The sequence below is a fragment of the Myxocyprinus asiaticus genome, chromosome 38, assembly GCF_019703515.2.
Source record: "Myxocyprinus asiaticus isolate MX2 ecotype Aquarium Trade chromosome 38, UBuf_Myxa_2, whole genome shotgun sequence".
Classification (NCBI taxonomy): domain Eukaryota; kingdom Metazoa; phylum Chordata; class Actinopteri; order Cypriniformes; family Catostomidae; genus Myxocyprinus; species Myxocyprinus asiaticus.
Genome location: NC_059381.1, coordinates 37,458,898 through 37,481,069, shown reverse-complemented (window position 1 = coordinate 37,481,069; position 22,172 = coordinate 37,458,898). Strand labels below are relative to the sequence as shown.

Below are 22,172 nucleotides of genomic sequence, written 5' to 3'. Positions count from 1 at the left end.
CTGGACATGGAGGCAGCTTTAGAATCCATATGCAGGAAGTTTATTAAACAAATCCAATTCGCTGAGCAAAGAGAGGAAGTCGATATAACATGGAGTGATTCATTAACGGGCAAGCAGTCCAACAAGGCAAACAAAACAAAACAGTGATCCAAAAGACAATATCCAGATAAACAGGCACAATGGTCATAACATGAGACATAAACAGCAGGCAATGGAAAACGCTTGGTAAAACAGGGGTTAGCTGGCATTACTTCGCAATGAACAGTGGAAATGCATGGCTATATATACACACATGTGGTAAACAGGAAACGAGCAGTGAAGAAATGCGGAATGATCAGTATTTGGGAGAGGGCACCCTCTGGTGGTTAGTAGGATGGGTAACAACCTCAGATGTTACAGACTCCCCCTACGAACAACTCCTGGTGTTCTTCTGCTGGGACGTCCCCCTTGGTCGTGGTACTGGACGATTAGGGTATGCTTGGTGAAAGTCATGAATCAGGTATAGGTCCAGTATGTCCTTAGCAGCTACCCACAATCTCTCCTCAGGTCCATATCCCTCCCAGTCCACCAGGTCCTGTAACTGGCCCCCTCTTCGTCTTGAGTCCATGATCTCTTTGACCTTATATGCAGGTGCTCCATCAATCTCCAGCGGAGGAGGAGGCTCATGATCCGTGGTACCGGGGCCAGATTCAGGGTGGACTGGTTTCAGTAGAGACACATGGAAGGAGGGAGAGATGCGGTAGTTAGCAGGAAGCTCTAATCGGTATGTAACTGGTTTAATCTGTCATAAGATTTTGAAAGGACCCACATACCTTGGACTGAGCTTCCTGCAGGGTAGCTGTAGTTTGAGGTCACATGTGGACAACCAGACCCTCTGACCAGGCTGATAGTTGGGGTGGGGATCAGCCTGGATCCGTTGGGTTCTGATAGCCCCTTGCAGTCTGACGTGCACACTGTCCCACACTCTTTCACTCCGCCTGATCCAATCATCCACCGCTGGCACCGTAGATGGTTCACCTGACCAAGGGAACATTGGAGGTTGATAGCCAAGCACACATTGGAAGGGGGTAAGTCCGGTGAATGAATGGGTGAGAGAGTTCTGTGCATATTCCGCCCAAGGAAGGAAGTCACTCCATCTCCCATCCATGCTCCCGACTGCAGTAGGACTGCAGTATCTGCCAATTTCCTGATTTAATCTCTCCACCTGTCTGTTCGCCTGTGGGTGATAGCCAGAAGTCAAACTCACATTAAATGTCGAGTTGTTTACAAAAGGCCTGCCAAACCTTGGATGTGAACTGTGGTCCTCGGTCGGATACAATGTCTTCTGGCAGGCCATAGATCCTGAAAACATGGTGAAAGAGCATTAGCAGTTTCCATGGCTGTAGGTAGACCTTTCAATGGGATGAGTCTGCATGATTTGGAGAACCAGTCGATGATACAGGAGGAAGGTGGTGAACCCATTAGAGTAGGGCAGATCAGTCACGAAGTCAAGGGGTGGTTGTAAAGTTGTTTTTTAGAGAGATGAAAGCCTCTTGAGCTGCATCACTCCATGGCAATTTCATGGGTTTACCCTTGAGTAGTGAAGTGAGAGGGGCTGCGATGAGACTGTAGTTTCTTATGAATCTACGGTAAAAGTTGCCGAAACCCACAAATCGTTGGAGCTCTTTGACTGTGTTGGGTTTTGGCCATTCCGTAACTGCCTGGATCTTGGAAGTGTCCATTTCTATGCCATGGTGGTTAATATTATAATCCCAGAAACATGGTATGAGTGGTGTGGAATTCTCATTTCTCAGCTTTGACAAAAAGTTGGTGTTGTTGAAGGCGTGAAAGGATAGTTTTGACGTGTTGGATGTGTTGTGCCTTATTCTGTGAATAGATGAGTATATTGTCAATACATACAATGACATACTGGTTGAGAAGATCACGGAAGATTTCATTGATGAAATACTGGAATACAGCTGGTGAGTTAGCAAGCCCATAGGGCATGACCTGGTATTCATAATGCCCCCTAGTGGTGATGAATGCAGTTTTTCACTCATCCCCTTCTCGAATTCATATGAGATTGTAGGAGCTTCTCAGATCAAGCTTTGTAAATATGCGGGCTTCACGAAGCTGTTCAAGGGTTGAAGAAACGAGCGGCAATGGATATCAATATTTAACAGTCACAGTATTTAACCCTCTGTAAACTATACATGGCCGAAGTCCACCACCTTTCTTCTCGACAAAGAAGAAACTTGCAGTAGCAGGTGAAGTGGAAGGATGAATAAATCCAGATGCTAGCGCCTCTTCAATATAGCTCTCAATGGCTAGGGTTTCTGGTCATGACAGTGGATAAACCTTGCTTCTAGGAGGTGCTGCATTTGGTAGCAGTTCAATGGCGCAGTCCCAGGGACGATGAGGTAATTGTGTTGCTTTCTCTTTGTTAAGTATTTAGGTGAACTCAGCATATTCACCAGGAATTTTGGTTTCTGTTTGTACATCAGGACTTTCAATGCTGGTGGTTAGACATGGCATGGAAACAGTGACATGAAGACAGTTCAAATGGCAGGAATGTAACCATTGTGTGAGCTCACCCTGGTTCCAGGAAATGGAGGGATCATGAACAGCCAGCCAGAGGTGACCCAGGATGATGGTGTTTAGGGGAGTTAATCACGTAGAGAGAGATGGTTTCTGTGTGAAATAGTCCAATTTGCAGAGTAATTGGTACAGTTTGGTGAGTTAGTCCAGTGCCGATGGGTTCATTATCAACAGCAGTGATGTGAATGGCAGGGATACATGGTATAATGGGTACGTTGAGTTCTGTAACCAGGTCTTGGTGAATTAAATTAACTGCAGCTCCTGAATCCATTAGCGCCATAACATTTTTGCTGTTAACATCAAAAGAGAATTTTGCAGGTAGAGAAAAACTATGATAAAGTGGAGATGAAATGTTCTTGGTACTCATTTTTAATCTTGAAGCATGAGTGTTCTGGGTTTTGTGAGGACATGAAGCACTTTGATGGCCGGTTTCACCACAGTAAAAACACAACCTCTCCCTTAAGCGACAGTGGTGTTCTTCAGTTGAAACATGAGTATATGCTATTTGCATAGATTCAGTGGATTCGGGGGACGTTTGAGCTTGAATGGAGACTGTAGTTTGTGAGATGGGGTGAAATTTAAAGCGTGGGTAATTTCTTAGAAAACTGTCTACCTTGATAGCCATGGTGATGAACTGAGAAAAATTGGATTCCTCACCCATACATGCAAGCTCAGCTTGGAGTTCGTGATTAAGCCCTTCTCAGAATACAGTCTTTAACGCGACATCGTTCTACCCGCTTTGAGCAGCTAGTGTTTGGGACTGGATAGTATAATCAGCTGCAGAACGCTGGCCTTGGCGTAAGGAAGCAGCTGAACAGAAACATACTTACCTCTAGCTGGATATTCGAAAACTTCATGAATCTGTTGAGCAAAGGTATCGAAGGATGTCTGAAATTGCAGGTCTCTCTGCTTTTCCAGTAAGCAGAGACATCATGAATACACATTTCTTAGATTCCTGACTAAATGACTCAGGTTGGTTGGAGAAGTATATTCTACACTGGTGTAGAAATCCTCTGCATTTCTCAGCGGAGCCATCGAATTTATCAGGGAGTGCAAATCTTATTATGTTCAGCTTGTGGAGACAGGAGGGAATGGACGTAATGTGTTAGGTGTTCGTTGGCGGCCCGTAGATCACATAAATGTCCTTGATATTCCTTGAGCACTTCACTTTGATAAGTGAAGGTGGCCTGGAGTTGTGAAACTTCCGCTGGATTCAGTGTAGGCAAAGTATTCTGTGACGAACTGGACATGGAGGCAGTTTTAGAATCCATATGCAGGAAGTTTATTAACCAAATTAGGCAAGCAAATCCAAATCGCTGCGCAGAGAGACGTAGTCGATATAACAGGCAGTGATTCAATAACAGGCAAGCAGTCCAACAAGGCGAACAAAGCAAAGCAGTGATCCAAAAGATTATATCCAGATAAACAGGCACAATGGTTATAACGTGAGACATAAACAGCAGGCAATGGCAAACGCTTGGTAAGACAAAGTTTAGCTGGCAATACTTCGCAATGAACAGTGGAAATGCATGGATATATATACATGTGGTAAACAGAAAATGAGCAGTGAAGAAATGTGGAATAATCAGTATTCGGGAGAGGGCTCCCTCTGGTGGTTGGTAGGATGGGCAACAACCTCAGATGTTACAACATACGTGAAATTTATATTTTGATTTATTCACAAAATTTATTAAGAACGGTTTCAAAATAAGATCACTTCAACAAACTATGCTTTTTCATTTGGTTGAAAGAATTAAATGAGCAATATGCATGAATAAAAATGGATTAAAATAAAAAAACAGTTTAAAAAAAAAAAACATTTGCACTCATCCGGCACATAGAAACCAATACTGATGCCATTAGGGGAACACACATACACTATATAAACTCTGAGTCTACATAAGGGCTATCACATTTTTATAATTTCACGTTTTAATTTTCAGAAAAGCAAGTTAGGAAAGTTGGCTTTTTATAAAATGTGCTCTGTTAGTGAGGTGGGAAAATATGATTTGTTGGAGGTTTAATATGTGCCTAATGTCATGGATTATTCCGAAAATTAATCAAATGTATCTAAAAAAAAATAATAATTCCAAATTTAAATATTTCCGTATCCCAAGAATGACCCTGCTATGGTTGTGATGTCCAAAGAAACATGACCATCATTGATTGGTCGAATCACTGATTCGTTCAATCACTGACTGTTCTTCCCAATAAGATCAGATAAACATGTAACACAATTCAAATCATTTTAGAACCTAAATATTCATAAAACAAGCTATAATAAATGAAAAATGTAAAAATCTATGTAATTCAGTGTAGCATAGGTACAATTCAACAATCTGGTGGAGCACTGTCAATTCTTTAGTCATTTCAGTTCTTTAATCTTACTATTCAAATCCAGGCCTATTTCAGGCTGGCTTAACTTCTCTGCTGTATCTCTAAAATAGAAAACATCTCATAAGCAGATTATTTAAGTTCAAGTGCCAAACAATCCACAGAAAGCCATAGATAAAGCTTATTGAGCAAAGATTGCTCAGCAAAACCAAATAAAACATTGAGGGCATTTGTTAAAACTTGATCACGTCTACATAATTTTGCATTATATAACATCAAGCTGATATCAGCATCATGCCTTTCAGCTCCTGAAGACAAAACTTTTGTTAAAAAAAAAGAAAAAAAACATATGTTTACAATAATGCACAAGAAAACAAATAGAATTTCTGTGCTGCAAAAATCTATTGGCTAGACAAAGGAACGTAAGTAGGAAATCAGAAAGAAAGGATGTAGAGAGGAAAGAAGGAAGGAAGGAACAAAGGAAGGTGGAAAGGAATGCAGGGTGAAAGGAATGTAGGAAAGAAGGTAGGAAGTAGAGGTCTGCACGGGCCTTAAAATGAAACCTGAACTCGATCCGTACCCAAAGCTGTGTGGCCCGAGCCTACCCGGCCCGAACAATACCATCAGATTTTAAGCCCGAACCCGAAATCACTCACTGTCTTTATAATTTCCTCTCCTAGCAAGTACTGTTGCAATACGCTGTATTTTATGTAATCATTTAGGCAACATTTGTAACAGTATTTTAACAGTAAACATAAACAGTTTTAACAAGGCACGGCAGCCCCTCATTAGCATTGACTTACCATTTATGTGCTGAAACTTTGCTTGGTGCAGAACAATCTGGAATAATATGAAACAATGCAAAAGTCCCCTCTATGCAGCCTAAACTTGTTTAGAACACTGAATCTTTGTGACACCTGCGCTAAAAAACTATCTAGATGCAGCGCAAAGTATAAAACAGAGTGCAGGTGTCTCGACATGCGTTTTTGAAAATGTGAAAAGTTCTTTTTAACTTGACACTGTGTTTAAAAAGTGCCGGTTTTGCTCGTGACGCAGAAAAATTGCAAGACGCGGTTCAACAATCAAAGACATTAGTCCAGCACGTGTTTGCATAGGAAAACAATGGGAAAACAGAGCAGACGCACAAAAAAATATGTTCAGTGTGAATCGCCCCTAACTCATCCATTCGCGTGTGTCTGTGAGTGACAGCGCATGTGCGAAGTTCGGTAAGCCTGTTTATTTTTTTTATTAATTACAAACCTGAACCTGACTTGAACCCAAAATCCTACTTGAGAAAAACTGACCTGAACCCGGCCCGAAACTCGACGGGTCAGGTTGCAGACCTCTAGAAGGAAGGCAGGAAGACGTGAAAGAAGAAGGGAAGGAAGGAAGGGAAGAAGAAACGAAGGAAGGAGGAAAGACAGAAGGCAGAGAGGAAGCAAGATAAGAAGAAACAATGGAAGGAAGGGAGGAAGGAAGAATATTTTGATTATCATAAAGTACTGTATATGTTGTTAATGGACATGACTTACCATGTTTATGGCATTGACTGGACCAATACTGTTGACAAACATGTCCGTGTGAATCACTGTTGGTTTGACTGTAAAGAGCAGTGGAGACAGAGAAGACAATGCAGAATTACTAATTATACCAAGAAGAAATACAAGTAAAAATGTTATTAATATTAGAGTTGTCTAATTTAACACATTTATGAATGTGATTAATTTATAATGTGTAATGCATGAATTTTTTACATCGCAATTAACACATTTACCAATTTTCACATTAGATTCTGACATTTGTGTGAGTGATGAACACTGGTTTGAATAGGGCGGAACCTTTGTGCTGTGTACGGAGTCATTACACTGATTCCGTGTCAATGATCAAGTGATGGAGAAAGGACCTCTTAACTGTAATTTTTTGTACAAAACAAACCCAGATGGGACTTGTGATAAGCCGCAGTCACACGACCCGCTGGAGTGAAGCATCAGAATTTGTTTGGCTTTGGGTTCCAGACAATTCAGATGAATTATCGTTACGTGTTCAGTGCTAGCGCTAAAATCAAAACAAGATGCTCTCTGCAAGCGCGTTTCATGTGGAGTTCAAAGCGGCAAATCATGTAAATGCTGCTTCACGATTGCTGTAGCAAAGTGGATAGCCACTATTAATACTGTGGAGACTGAGGGTTTGAGAAATTTTATCTCGGAGTCAAATTTCAGTACTTTCAGTAATCTCAATAAACTATAAAAAAAAATCATGCGATTAATCGCGATGAAATATTTTAATCGATTGACAGCACTGATACTATGTTTTAATAACAATTAAGGCTGTTGATTCAAAGCTGAAGTATGTAACTTTTTCAGTGTTTAAATACTTCTATCCCAGCTTAATATGCATTGACAAATATAAGTAAGCCATTCACATGCTAATTTTAGTGTTTGTTTTGAGCGACTTATTTAGACCTGCCCTAACAACATTACTCAACCAATGGCGTGAGCTGGGGGCAGGACTATCTGATTGTTTGAACAACGGCAAACGAGTAGCGTATTCGGAAAGCTGTTTTATAAAACAGTAGCTGGGTTTCCATCAAAATGTTTTGCATTTTTAAGTGCATTTCTAAACATTCGACTAAAGAAAAGATGAATCGTTGTGCGCATCCATCCACTACATCATGCACATTATCTTGAGGGAGCCACATTGTCATGATGGAGCAGCTGAATGACCTCCTTGCTTCAGGGAGAGTTTAATTGGTAGGATTAGAGCAATTGTACCTCGTTTTATTGAATGCTGTCAGGTGACGCCGTAGAATAAGTGAATAAATATCTGATATAATGAGGGCTGAAAAGAATGATGCCCATACACCGCCAGCCTCCGCATGGCGAGCGCCCGTGCTTAAAACTGTTCTGATGGATTTTAAGGACCCACTTTAAAGACCAGCTATGGGTTAAACACTTCCGAATGCCAAGAGATATGCATGAAGAATTGTGTGCCAAGGTGAGACCTTTCGTTCACATCAAGCTATCGCACATTCATAACACGTGCATGAATGGTCCAAACACATCATTGTTTTGCAAATAAACTGTTTCTATCTCCTTAATGCACATTTTAACTCATGAGAAACTCTAGAAAATCCACCTCCTGTTAGTACATTTAATATGATGTGAATTTTTAGAGACTTTTCGCATATCAAGCGTTTCCATTCAGGATGTCTTATGCGCAATTTGGAAATGTGCATAAAAACTGTCGGATGGAAACCCAGCTATTGTTTATTTTTTTCAATTCCGTTCTGTGGCACTAGTGTCGCAAAAATTACGTTATTCAGCTTTAACATGTTAATTCAGTGCAATTAGTTAGTGTTATATATTAAAAAAAAAACACGTAAAAAAAACAAACATGCTCTCATCTTTAAAAACCATGAACAAAAATATCATAAAATTGGTCCATAGGACTCGTTCGCTATATTCTAAGCCTTCTGAAGTCATACAATAGCTTTGGTTGATGAAAAGACTAATATTTAAGTCATTATACAGTGATTACAAACAAATCATTCAGATCAGTTTTGTGAAGCAAAGCAACTGATTTATTGAAAAGATCAGCCTGATGTCTTGAAAATGATGTGACTGTGGCAACATGTAAAATTATATTAAGTTCTTAAGGTTAATGCTCTATCGAGTTTTAAATAATAATAATAATAATAAAAAATCTTACCTCACCACCCTAAACCTTAAACATTAACCTAACCGATAGTGTCATACAAAGCAAATGTGAGATGAAAATGGGGGTTGCCATGTTAGAATCACATGACCAGCCGAATACTACTCGCTTAATCTCAGTAACCGTCCTGTTATTTGACACTTTCACTCATTGATTAAAGTAATCATGACTGACTGTGAATACTACATTTCTACAGTGACATCTGAAACTGAAAACTATTGATTTTAAATTATGCTGCATCCAAGCCACTAGGTGTCAGTGTAAGTCCAAGATGACACAAAGACAAAAGTTGCTGAGTGCACCTTTAAATCACACTTGAACAAGCTTGTAAATGTAGTTGGTTATGTAATGCAAATGTTAAAATGTTTCGACCTTAAGTCATGCGCTACAGTAAAAGTGTTTAGATGGTGTAAAATAGCATTGCATGAGAAACAGGATGAAAAGTGCGTGTTTATGGACTGATAATCTGCCATTTTACATGTGATTTGTGTGAAAGTGTGAAAGTGAATAAAAGTTTATTTCACCAGGAAACTGCAGAGATATGTACACAAGAGCCAGGTCAAAATCCTTTTGAAAAAATAAAGGTATAGTAACGTGAGACCAGTTTGGAATGATCCAACTCAAAAGAATGATTTGTTCATGAATTGGACATCACTTCTTCTCTCATGAACTCTCATGAATGTGGGAAGATCTAGGGCGAATGTTCCTCACCAAAAGCTCTCGTACGATTTCAGAAGACTTTTGGAGCTTGTCAGCCCTGTTCCCATTTTATTTTATTGTATGGAACAGAGCAAAGTGAACATTATTCAAAAATTCTCCTTTTGTATTCCACAAAAGAAATAAAGTCATTAAGGTTTGCAACAACATGAGTAAATAATGGCAGAATGGTTAAAAGGATGGGGAAAACCATCAAAGACGATTGCAGTTTTGTTTCAAGTACTGATGATCAGTCGTGGCAGATTAGCATACAGCACTACAGTTCCCACAAACCCCATTAATCATGAGACGTCTGCCTGTCGCAGCACATGAGAATGGACTGTGATATAGAGGGTGAATTCAGCAGTATTATGCCAGCTCGGATGGACTGCTTAGCATTAGACAGAGTCCTGCGCTCTACCATTCCCTTGCAGTCACCACCAATCACAGTCAAAGCACACTTCTCATTTATACAGGCATACACTTCATTCTCACAAACACCTTATAAAAGAGGCATATTAAATAAACCTAGGATATACTGTATAACCACCAGTGTTGTCTTCACATAAATGAATGAATTCTTAAGGGGCAATTTTCACCCCAAGGGCTATTTTTTATCTTTATAAGAGCATATTGTTTTTCTAACCATAAAAACACACAGTATGTCGTCCATTTGTGTCAAATACAGCATTTCAGTTTGTGGCAGCGGGGGCGTGGTCAAACATCTCTCCGGAGAGAGAAAGCGGTAAGGGCGCTTACACCTGAGCTAAATTATGTCTAACACATGTCTCTAATTTCAGTGAGCACGGGGAGAGCGGCATAAATAGAGCGACACAACACTCAGTGCAGAGAGACTGGATACGACAGAGCCGAGCAATGATTTTTCTAGTAGTGAAAGTTTATTTATGAAAGCTGTGTGTGTTAGTTTAGTGTGTGAAGGTAAACTGTAAATTGGTGTCGCCAAGACGGGAAAATAAAGCCTGAGCTGAAGAAGGAAAAACTGCTCCTCGCCTCATCTTTTACACAGTTGAATTAATTTACCTAAATTGTTAATCTGAACAATTATGGCTCAAATCAACATCAAATACAAAAGTAGCTGTAAAGCACAAGATATCATGACACAATAAACACTCAGTTACAGTAGTATACATTTGAAGTAACTAAAGTTAAATTATACATCCCTTTACTGTGTACCATCACAGTAGATTTCAGTGTAATCACTGTTTCAAGTTTTGGAGTTTCCTTCATGTTCAGTGTTTTCAGAAATGATTTTAGGTTTAAACATTAAACAACACATGCTAGCAACACTTTCAACAACACTGGCAGAGGCAACAAACTAAAACTAGGCCAAAATAGAACTGTTTGAAATATATGTTGTTCGAAAACTAATAATTAAAAAAAAAAAAAAAACACAATTTTAAATATCAGAAGCATTTTTGTCACTTTTGGAGTGTTTTTTCCCCCTGATGAGTACTGGTTAATTTCCGACCCTATAAGTAAAGCCTAAGTTGCAGATCATTTTTAACTTCGACAGGCTGTTAAATACATTCATGTATTACATTGCATGTAACAACATTCAGTCATGCATGCAAGGCATTTCTGTCCGCAGAACTGCCGCTCACTGGATGTTTTTTGTTTTTGGCACCATTCGGAGTAAATTCTAGAAACTGTTGTGCGTGAAAATCCCAGGAGATCAGCAGTTACAGAAATACTCAAACCAGCCCACCTGGCACCAACAATCATGCCATGGTCGAAATCACTGAGATCACATTTTTTCCCCATTCTGATGGTTGATGTGAACATTAACTGAAGCTCCTGACCTGTATCTACATGATTTTATCCACTGCACTTCTGCCACACGATTGGCTGATTAGATAATCGCATGGATGATTGTTGGTGCCAGATGGGCTGGTTTGAGTATTTCTGTAACTGCTGATCTCCTGGGATTTTCACACACAACAGTCTCAGAATGGTGCCAAAAACACACACAATATACTCAGAATGGTGCCCAAAACAAAAAACACACACAATTTACTCAGAATGCTGCCAAAAACAAAAAACATCCAGTGAGCGGCAGTTCTGCGGATGGAAATGCCTTGTTGATGAGAGACGTCAACAGAGAATTGCCAGAGTGGTTTGAACTGACAAACTCTATGGTAACTCAGATAACCACTCTGTACAATTGTGGTGAGAAGAATATAATCTCAGAATGCTATTCTGAGATGCGGGTTGGCGCTGTTTTGGCAGCACGAGGGGGACCTACACTATATTAGGTAGGTGGTTTTAATGTTGTGGCTGATCAGTGTATGGTAGTGGGGAAATGCCTACTGTGAATGAATCTTGCATGTGCTCTACTTACTGTACGGGCACCATAGTGGTTAGGCAACTACAGTTGCATAAATACTGAATAATGAACACTTTCACCCATTCCTTTGCAACATGGACTGCCTGCCATCCTTAATTTGTAGTTTCAAAGCAATACATTTTGTTGCTATTTTATTCATTTTTGTTTATTTTCTAATAAATAAAGATTTATTATTTCAAATGTTTTTTTTTTATTTATTTATTTTTTTTAATTTTTATATGGATTACCTTAAATGTTTATTATTTTACATTTATGTATTATTTTATTATTTAGTATTTTACATATAGTTGTCATTTATTAATTTACATGCATTAAAACATGTATTATTTTAAATATTAAATTTATTATTCCAGGTATGCTCTTGCCATTGAATGGAATTGACATATTTTTGTAACATTTGATACGATGATGGTCTTTCCCATCTTGTGCTAAATGTGCTGCATGGAGCAAAATTTTGATTAATGTATTCTGCTATTTCAAATCTTTATATCCCCAGATAAAAAGGATGATATATTATTTAAAGTACATTTGTAAAGTACACTTGTGATTATATGTCATTGTAGCATTTTTTGATTGTAATTTTATTTATTCAAATAAATCATTGTGTTCAGACAAGATAATTTACTGTAATAAGAATGTTGGGAAAAAAATTGCTTAATTCTCAATAAAATAATGTCACAATCAAAAAGTTCTTAATGGTCCTACAACAGAATAAATTTTCTTGACGCAAAATTTCTAATTAGTTTATTTAAGTTTCAGGGGAAAAAATATGAGCTGTACATTTCTTTGATTCACTCACATACTATAGATAAATATGTAGATTTAGAATCCTCAGCGGGTCTAATGAATTCACCACACAATCTCTAAGTCTTTAGCACATATAATAGAATTTTGCACAAAATTGCACTATGCCATGTTCCAGCTAATACAATACAAGAGTAATGGGCAATGGCCTTTACGGAAATGTTCTAGAAGTGTACCAATGCGATAGCTTTCTTTGCTTCTGCCTGCATGAACATTAAACAGTAAAAAGGTTTTCATGTTTTTCAAATGGCTAAATTGTCTAGGGAATGCAAAACAGCACTTGGTGGTTATATGGGACAAAACAACAACAGGTCAGACATCTCAGACTTTTGAGTGTTTTTGAATGAGTTACATGGGGGTTGTTTAATTCCTATGAGACTCCAAATACTGTATGCTGTTTTTACCATCCATATTTAGTAAGTCATATCAAAAAGGAGAAATTTCCACATCCCATTCGTTGGATACAAGGACAATAGAGCACTTTAGACAGAATCAGGGCTGGGAAATAAATGTAATATTCATATTATGTTCACAAAGATTTTGCTGGCAATATAAAAAGCAACATTGTCAATATCACAATGCGTTTAATGTGTTTCTTGAACAATTTGTTTACGTCATCACTCAAAATTGTTCATAGATTTATATGGGCTGTCGGGCATTAAGCATTAATTCAGTGCAATTAATTATATTTATTTTAAAAACACATTAAAATGTTTTTACACAATTAATCATGTCCACAGACCATAATAAGTAAGATTTCTGAGCAATTCAAGCTTGACGTACAACCTGTTTTCTCCAGGGGGCAGTAAGCGAAACTTCAGCTGTATAGGCAATGTGCAGCTGATACAGAGAACAAACCAACCTTTCAGCAGACAGCACAACACGAGGATGTGTTCTTGCGTTCAAAACATAGCTCGATGGACCACAAATCTGAATTTAAGGATTTCAAGCTGTGTGTTTCTACGTTTCAAACTACATTTAACTTGACACAGTGACCTAAAAATGGTATGTTCATGATGCAGCGCAACCAAAGAGAGACGCTCCAAAAGCATCTGTCTGACACAGGTGTACATTGTCGGGAGTGATTGCAATTGCAGAATGGCTTATGTTCAATAACATGCAAATAAACATTACACCGGATTCTAAAACCACTTTTTTATAGACTTATCAATGCTTAACTCATATATACTCCTATATTCTCCATTTCAGGAAAACACATAAATATAGAGCTATTGAATATTGTTAAAAGGATCATATAAATTCTGTATATATCTATATATATTATACATATATATATATATATATATATATATTGATTTCTTTTTTTTTTTACTATATCGCCCAGCCATATTAGACATCGTAAGAAACATTATAATTGTGAAAAGGAAAGTTTACAGAATATGATGCAATATTTTAAAAGGCTTAGACTTTTTAGAAGATTATAAATACATTTAAGCAAGCTGTTAAATAAGACAGTTTTGCAGGTCATAAACAATCTGTTGTACTGGGGTTTAGATGCCCCAAATGACTTAGTGAACAAGATAAAAAGGCATCTACCTCCTATGTCCGGCCGCAGCTTGTTATCATAGCCGTCTAGCAAGCTGTTCAAAATATGTGTGACGTCACTCTCGTACACTTTGGGGGTCAGAACCCACGTTTTGTTTGTCACTTCATCATCGTCGCTTTCCGACTGGACAGAGCTAAAAAATAAAAAAGAAACACAAACAAGAGGTGAAACAAAGTTGCTAAAGACCCTCTGCCAATATTTACAATTTCTGCACCATCTATTTGCAACATGTTTGAAAATGCACATTTTTATTTCCGTAATCTGTAGAAAGATGAGGTTTTTTTTGTGAATGTGCAACATAAACCTCCTTTTGGTTTTATGGTCCTGATACTAAACATCAGGGATGTTCAACATTATCAACAAGAAAACTTATTTGGACAGAATATTTTGTCAACAAAAACCTACTATTTACAGAAAACAGGTCTATAATATATTATAAAACTGGCTCATTAACTAAATAAATCATCAATTTGTATGGCATTTATTAAACTTGTCATGAGAAACATTTCCACCTAGCAGGATTATTGACAAAACTGACAATTTTGTAAATGCATACATAACAGCTGAAGTTGTATTTACCAGTGTAACACTTGGGACAAACATTGGGCCAATTACTGTATTATTATTATAACCATATTATCATATGACAGATGAATCTGTGCCAAAATACCACAGTTTGATTGTATGCATGACCTTTGATGTCAACCACAAAAGATATTAAAGGTATTTATTTATTTATTTATTATTTTATTTTAATATTTTTTTTTTTTCAAGTTTACAGTATACACACAATTGAACAGTTCAGCCTGGTCTCATGAACATTATGTGACTGTGGCAAAATTTTTGCAAAACGAAATTCCGTGTCATAACACATTTGGCTGCAGTTTCCCATGGAAACGTACAGTAGGAGGTGCCAAAAGTGAGTGAAATGGTGTCGTAAAAAGCATTACAATGTATCAAAGTGTATTAAAAGTGTTTTACTATCATAACACAGCAGTGTGTGAGTAATAGTGCAAAACAATAAGTTTATATAAAGTCATAATCAGCCGTTGTGCTCGTGATTTGTGTAAAAGTGAATAAAGCAAACAGTTGTTTTATTGCCTCTAGTTTTAAAGGATTAGTTCACCCAAAAATGAAAATTCAGTCATTGTTTACTCACCCCTGTATTGTTATAACCCTATATGACTTTCTTTCTTTTTCTTAACACAAAGGGATAAATTGTGAAAACTTTTTTGCAAGTAACTGTGTCCACTGTGAACTGACACCAGTCCAGAAACTTTAAAAAAAAATAAGGCTGGGCATAGAAATGCATCTATTCTTCGACTACAAACTCTTCAGACATGTTTAGTAAGTTATGTTCTCTGTTTTGTGTGCAGCTGTGTTGTATTCTGTTGTCACTATCACTGTGGAGGACCTGTTTTTAGATAAACAAAAATAATTTTCACTGAATGCCCCATGTCGTGAGGGGGCTGCGTGAACTTGCTCTCATGCCCTATCACGAACGTGCACAGGAGATCAACGGTCGGCCAACATTTTCACTAAATAATACATCAGATTTGAGTTTGTTTCTCACCAAACCTTATCGTATGCTTTCATAACAATCATGAGTCTCATGGAATAATTGATTAGACTTCTGAATTATACTTTTGTGTTCTTTTGATGCTTGAAGAGGTGGTCACCACCATTGGTCACATCACTGAGCACAAATTTTTTTCACAATTTATCCCTTGTAGAATTTGGCAAGAAAAAATCAGTAACGTTCATTCTATGTGACTAGGTTGAAACAGTTGCATTTTATTATTTACATTAGCATTGTTTTTGCTGTCACTGACCCTCAGAACAGACCTGAAACCCATTTTTGGACCCAGTTGTTGAGAAGCACTGACCAATTTCAAATGCTGTTCCATCAAGAATATATTAAATCCAAATTTAGGCTCATGTGTATGTTTATGTTTGTCCAGGGACACAGATAAAGCTATAGAAAGCAGACACACCTTGCTGACCATTCTTCCACAGAACCCCTAATGAATATTTGCTCAATAGCCTTTAAGCTGAGCCCATTTATATAAATGACATATTGTGTTGAGTGTTTTTCTAAGGTGAGTGTGCAGGGGTGATACTGAAGGTTGAGGACTGACAGGCATACAATAATAATGTTGTATTAGAGGTGGAAATGTGCTCTATTTCTCTCTCTCTCTCTCTCTCTTAGTCTGTCTTCTCGTAGCACAAGAGTTTCCACTCGCTCTGAATTTAAATCATTTGAATCACACGGTACTGTGTTTCATAACTTATATCTGTTTGTGTTTATATTTGATACTGCATAATTGTGTAGAGCTACTGCATATTTCACTAAACATCTTTCAGAGGTTCAGTTCGCTCTATAAAGCTCAATATAAAGTTTGTCTGTGTGTATGTATTTTTGATAATCCAGTAAATGAATACTTTACAAATGAATCTCATTAATAACTTTTTATCTGAAACTTCTTGGACGCCAAACAAAAGATCACCTATAAAAAATAATACATCTGGCATCAGTGCAAAAACATCACTTCACTTTTTGTAACACGTGGCTTAAAAACAAATCACTCAAAACAGTAAAACTAATGAAACATATAGTTTGGACTTTAAATTCTGATTGGATGAGTCACATTGGAAGCCAGTAGAGCAAAACAGTCTGGTTTCGGAAATAAAATCCCATTCATTTTTCCCATTTCGTGATAGGTTTTTAAGGATAACTTATAAACCTTTAAAGACCTACCGTGAGCTTGTGAAGCCATCAGTCTGCATTATATTAAAAAACTACAGTACAGTACACTAGTACTGTCAACAGGGCTGATAAACAAAATTTGAATTTTTCACTGAAATATGACCAAAATTCAAATTATATTTGCATTTTAAAGACATTATTGCAGGTAAGGGGGAATTCAAAAAGATGTAATATTTTAAAATCGACGTTGTCTCCTACATCCACAAGACAGTGCAACAAATCAATCTAAAAGTATTTTAGAGCTCCTTGATATAAACAAGTTAGCATTTTGTTGTAGCGATTGTTTATAGATACTTGACGTCAAATTGTAGGAAACCGTACTTCCGGGTTCTTTCAAGCAGCAGATTTCAATGGTGAAAAATAGGCAGCGCTGCAGTTTTAAGCATTAATGTAATAATGTCTGTTAATGTTAATAAAATTGATTATAAAGGAATATCTATGGATTACAGTGAAGTGGGTTCTTCTCTGAAATATCGGCAAAATATGTTTCAACTTCTCGGACATGTAAGAGTTTGATGAATACACATCCTCACACGTTTAACACACTTCTAAAGCCAAACAATTTGGGTACTTAGAAATGAAAACTAACATCAGACATACAATATGTGTCTTAACTGCTTAAATTATTAACCCATATGCAATAAAGAAATAATATTTTACATCAGTGTGATCATATTACGCATCAAAACTTAATAACAGCCATTTTTGATTGAACAGTATTATTTACTGCATTCCAAATAAATGCAAAGACATCATTTTAGCAGTATGACATTATTTTTATTCACTTATTCTTTCACAAACAGTAGTCCATGCGCTGCGGTGGTGGAGACGGGTCCCATTCCTCCCGTTACATCGTATATGGTGGTCTTGATCATACGTTAGATCATCCTTGACCTCATATCTGTCACAGCGACAGCACTTTGGAAATGAAAAACAGCCATTTGTGATCGGAGTTTGCATGATTTTTTTGTAAAAAAAAAAAAAAAAAGTTAATATCGACCTGCGAGTCAGTTGTGTCTATAGAGCAGAAGCGGTGAGGGTGACCCCTGAAATATCATAATTGATGTAAAATCCTGAGTTTTTCCTGAAGCAACGATCTGGTGGAAATTTAAAGAAGCCCTAATCTCCAATACTCTATGGCAAACGGGTTTAGGCACATTTTGGGCAGTTTCAGCGCAATTTGAGTGAAGCGCCCATAGACAGCAGTTCTTTTCTGGGCTACCAAAAGAATCCGGAAGTGGTGGGGCGGAGCGTTTGTTTGTAAACAGTAACTTCATCTATTGCAAACAGCATATTTGGCTGTTAAAGGGGCATTCAGTAATTCTCTAGCTAGCGTTAGCATTGCTCTTCTTCGTGTACTTTAAGTACCGATACGACGGTGGTGTTAGACGCTGTACTGCCATCTGTCGACGTGGATCAGCATGATAGTCTCTGCTGCCCCCGTCAGCTTTGGAATATCATTTGCATCTGTTTCATAGAATGCCGTTTCAAAGAGGTGGAGGTAGATGGGACCCCCTTACTATAGCTGTGAAAACAAAGAAAAGAAAATGACACGTTGCTTTCCGGTTGCGTTTGTAAACACCGCTGAAAACTGTCCATTACTAACATACGTTGACTACACACATCATTTTAAAAAGTCTGAGGGGAAACTTGTTTTTCTGTAAATTCCACTGATACTTTTTCAGAGAGTGGTCTAAACAATTAATAATTCCTTACCTGTCCAACAAAAAATAAGCAACACTGGCATCACTACTCAGGTTTTTCTCCGTCATCAAATTTTCCACCTTGTGTATGCCGTACCGATGTTTACTCTAGTTTTTTGCCTTTGCCGGTGTTGTGCCGATATCGGTGACCTATCAAAATCTGTGACTAGAGGCCGCTGTTCAGTAAGTTTTCGTGTGAGTGCGCGTCCAGTGCTCGTGCTCGGTGAGCCTCACCGCACGCTGACACGTGACGCAAAAAACAGGTACATCGAGGGGGCGGGGCTGTTTAATGCGAACAGATTTCTTGAAGCATGCTACGACAAACGATCCATATACCAATTGTGAGTTTTACTTTTAATATTGTTGTTTTTAATGACTAGTATTATTCTGTTTTTTATCGTTTATTTGTGCAGGAAATACATTTATTTGTAATATTTATATTAATATCTACATCTTTGGTGATATATCCCCTCACTGTCCCCTACATTGGTCTATGAACAGCAGGTACACCAATGCTGACAGTGAAATATTAAATTTTATTGATATTAGAGGCTGCCAAAATCTTTTACCCCTCTTTAATTTCAACTAAGTGTGTCTAATGTTCACCAGACCCATTCAGATGATGTCTAATCTCTTCTGTGTTATCCTCTAATAGATGTATTCTTATGGTATATGATGAAGTATAGAGAAACAACAGAGTCACCAAATCTGACAGTACATTAGAGGTTACTTAAATCTGTTTCCCCTCTTTGATCTCAACTAAGTGTGTCTAATGACCACCAATCTCATTCAGATGATGTCTAATCTCTTCAGTGTTACCCTCTAAAAGATGTATTCCTGTGGTAAATGACCATGTTTAGACGGAGGGTCATCAGGAAAATGACACTGACAGCCCTCATTATGTTACAGCTGATATCGCCGGGAGACGCCCTGGTAAATAAGCTTGAGTAATATAAAACTGTGCACAACTCTTCAGATACTGCCTCATTGCCAATGGCATTAAGCATAGAAAAAGCACTTGGTACCCTAATGGGGGGCGCTTACGTCATCTATAATACTGCTGAAATTTCTCAGCTGATTTTATTTTACATTTATATTGTACCTTTGCTTATTCCTGATAAGAATTTGTAACCGATAAAATAAGCTTTTATTGTTGAGATTCCCTCAGGAGGCTTCATTTGCTGACTTTGAGTCCTTGAGCTAGAACAGAGGAGTCTTCAGTTTCATTTCATAAGTAAAGTTGAGCTGCTTTTGATTTAGGTAAGATTCAACTATCTTTACATCAGCTGAAAAAAAGAATAGGTTAAAAGGTGTAAGATAAAATTACACTGCAAAACAATACAAAGCAAAAGAAGACTCTAACAATAATTGAACATCAAATTGTTGTCAGCCCTGCTAAATCTTTTACAGAACAAATATACAAATGGAAGTCTATATACAGTACTGTACATACTGTATGGACATAAATGCATGCTGGGCAAAGGACATTGTTGTCATTCCTAACACAATCCTGAAGGAACCATCTGCTGCAGTTGTCACATTGAATCTGTACAAAAAATCAGAAAGACTAAATGAAAGGCACAACATTTTTTTATCAAACCACTCGAGTAAATAGTCCACCAAACAGCACCTAATAAACACCAATATGCTCAAAATGTTTTTGAATTTTGTACAATACTGAACTCAAAAGTTAAACAAATACTTTAAAGTCTTCAAACTATTACTGTTTTGCAAGTAAAATAACCATTGAAAACAAGCACAATGTATAGTTGTAATGATTTTTTGGTAATTATTGAACCAATAAATGTTTACATGTTACAAAGGTATACATGCCAGACATCTTTGTAAAACCTAACGTGTGTAAAGGAAAAATAATTCCATACACTCTTCCATGTACACTTTTTATCCTGGAATTTTCACATCATTTTCATTGGTAAGTAAGGAGTTATTTAGCAGAAACATTTATCCAAATGTACTTCCAGTATATTTGTTAGACATCACCTGAATGAGTTTGGTGATCATTAGACACATTTAGTTGAAATTAAAGAGGGGAAACAGATTTTGGTAACCTCTAATGTGCTGTCAGAGTTGGGGACCCTGCTGTTTCTCTATACTTTGTCATTTACAACAGCAATAAATCTTTTAGAGGATAAAACAGAAGAGATTAGACATCACCTGAATGAGTTTGGTGATCATTAGACACACTTAGCTGAAATTAAAGAGGGGTAACAGATTCCGGCAGCCTCTAATAGACCTTATTCATGCTAATGCCATCTTTGATTTTTAATGGAAATGACAACGAGGCTGTTAGGGATAGACTTACCATCTCTTCAATGGTACGAATGGTATAAAGCTGTATAAAGCTCCTAGACCACATCTGATTTTCCAAAATTCATGTTGTCTAGAGTTCTTTGTATACTGAATGTTCTTGGACATATTTTATCAATGTTTTGTCCGCGGAACGATCCAAAAACACTTTAAACTGAAGTACTGCCCATTGAAGAGACTGACGTCTATCCTTCACAGCCTCGTTGTGATTCCCATTAAAAATCAAAGATAGCACTAGCGTGAATAAGGTCTATATCAATATAATTTAATATTCCACTGTCAGCATTGGTGTACCTGCTTTTCATAGACCAATGTAGGGGACACTGAGGGGATACATCACCAGAGTAAGTGTGGTGAATAAATGTAAGATGAAGAACAAAGACAATTAAATGTATTTCATGCAGAAATAAACAAAAAAAAAAAAACGAATAATACAAATAATTAAGAACAACAATATTAAAAGTAAAACACACAATGGCATATGGATCGCTTGTAGTAGCATGTGTCTTTAAGAAATTTGTTCGCATCAAACAGCCCTGCCCCCTCGACACACCTGTTTCCCGCGTCACTTGTCAGCACACGGTGAGGCTTACTGAGCACAAGCACTGGACGTGTTCTCACATGAAAACTTACTGAACAGTGGCCTCTAGTCACAGATTTCGATAGGTCACCGATGTCAGCACAACACTGGTTTTTCTGTCTTCTTGCTTCAGACATTTTTTGCTTTTTCAGCAGTACAGCTACTGAATATCCTGTTGTCTCCGCTTCTAAAGCAAAATAAATAAGTATGCTCCATTGTGTTCTTTTCACTCTTCGCATCACCAAACAACACTGCGCTACATAAGCTTAGCCAAGCGTATTTATGTAGGCGGCAGCCAATTAGTGCGAGGATTCACTTCCTCGACGTTTAGTGAAACACAGCGGGTCATTTCAACATGGCGAAACACATTGAAGGGGGTGACCCGCACCATGTAGAACAAAAATACTTTTTATAGAAAAGTTTATAGAAGAGTACAGTCTTCAACTCATGTGAGTGTACACCATTCAGATCACTATTCACAAAAATACAATTAATTTGTTAATGTGTAAAACTTTTTAAATTAGCCCCAAATTACTGAATGCATCTTTAACAAATGTGCGTAAATGATTTAGCCAGTTCATGTTCTAAAATATCAAGTAAAAAAGTAGCGGGAAAAAAATTTTTTTGTAATAGATGGTTTTATGTTAACTTAGTGTTGCACAGTAGCCTATACCAGTGCCGTACTATGATGAACTCATTATACCAGTAGTACCACAGTGTTTTTCATTAAATACAGT

General features: G+C 37.5%; 1 protein-coding gene across 2 annotated transcripts in view; it reads right to left on the bottom strand.

Moving 5' to 3' along the window:
• The window catches only part of LOC127429139 (gamma-aminobutyric acid receptor subunit gamma-2-like), a 148,513-nt gene that overhangs the window by 92,541 nt on the left and 33,800 nt on the right, over window positions 1-22,172 (bottom strand). For both annotated transcript variants that reach the window (XM_051677984.1, XM_051677985.1), the window contains exons 2-3: window positions 14,048-14,190; window positions 6,444-6,511 (exon numbers count right to left, since the gene is read on the bottom strand). In XM_051677984.1, coding sequence (XP_051533944.1) covers window positions 6,444-6,511; window positions 14,048-14,190 — 211 coding nt within the window. The remainder of the gene's footprint in view (window positions 1-6,443; window positions 6,512-14,047; window positions 14,191-22,172) is intronic.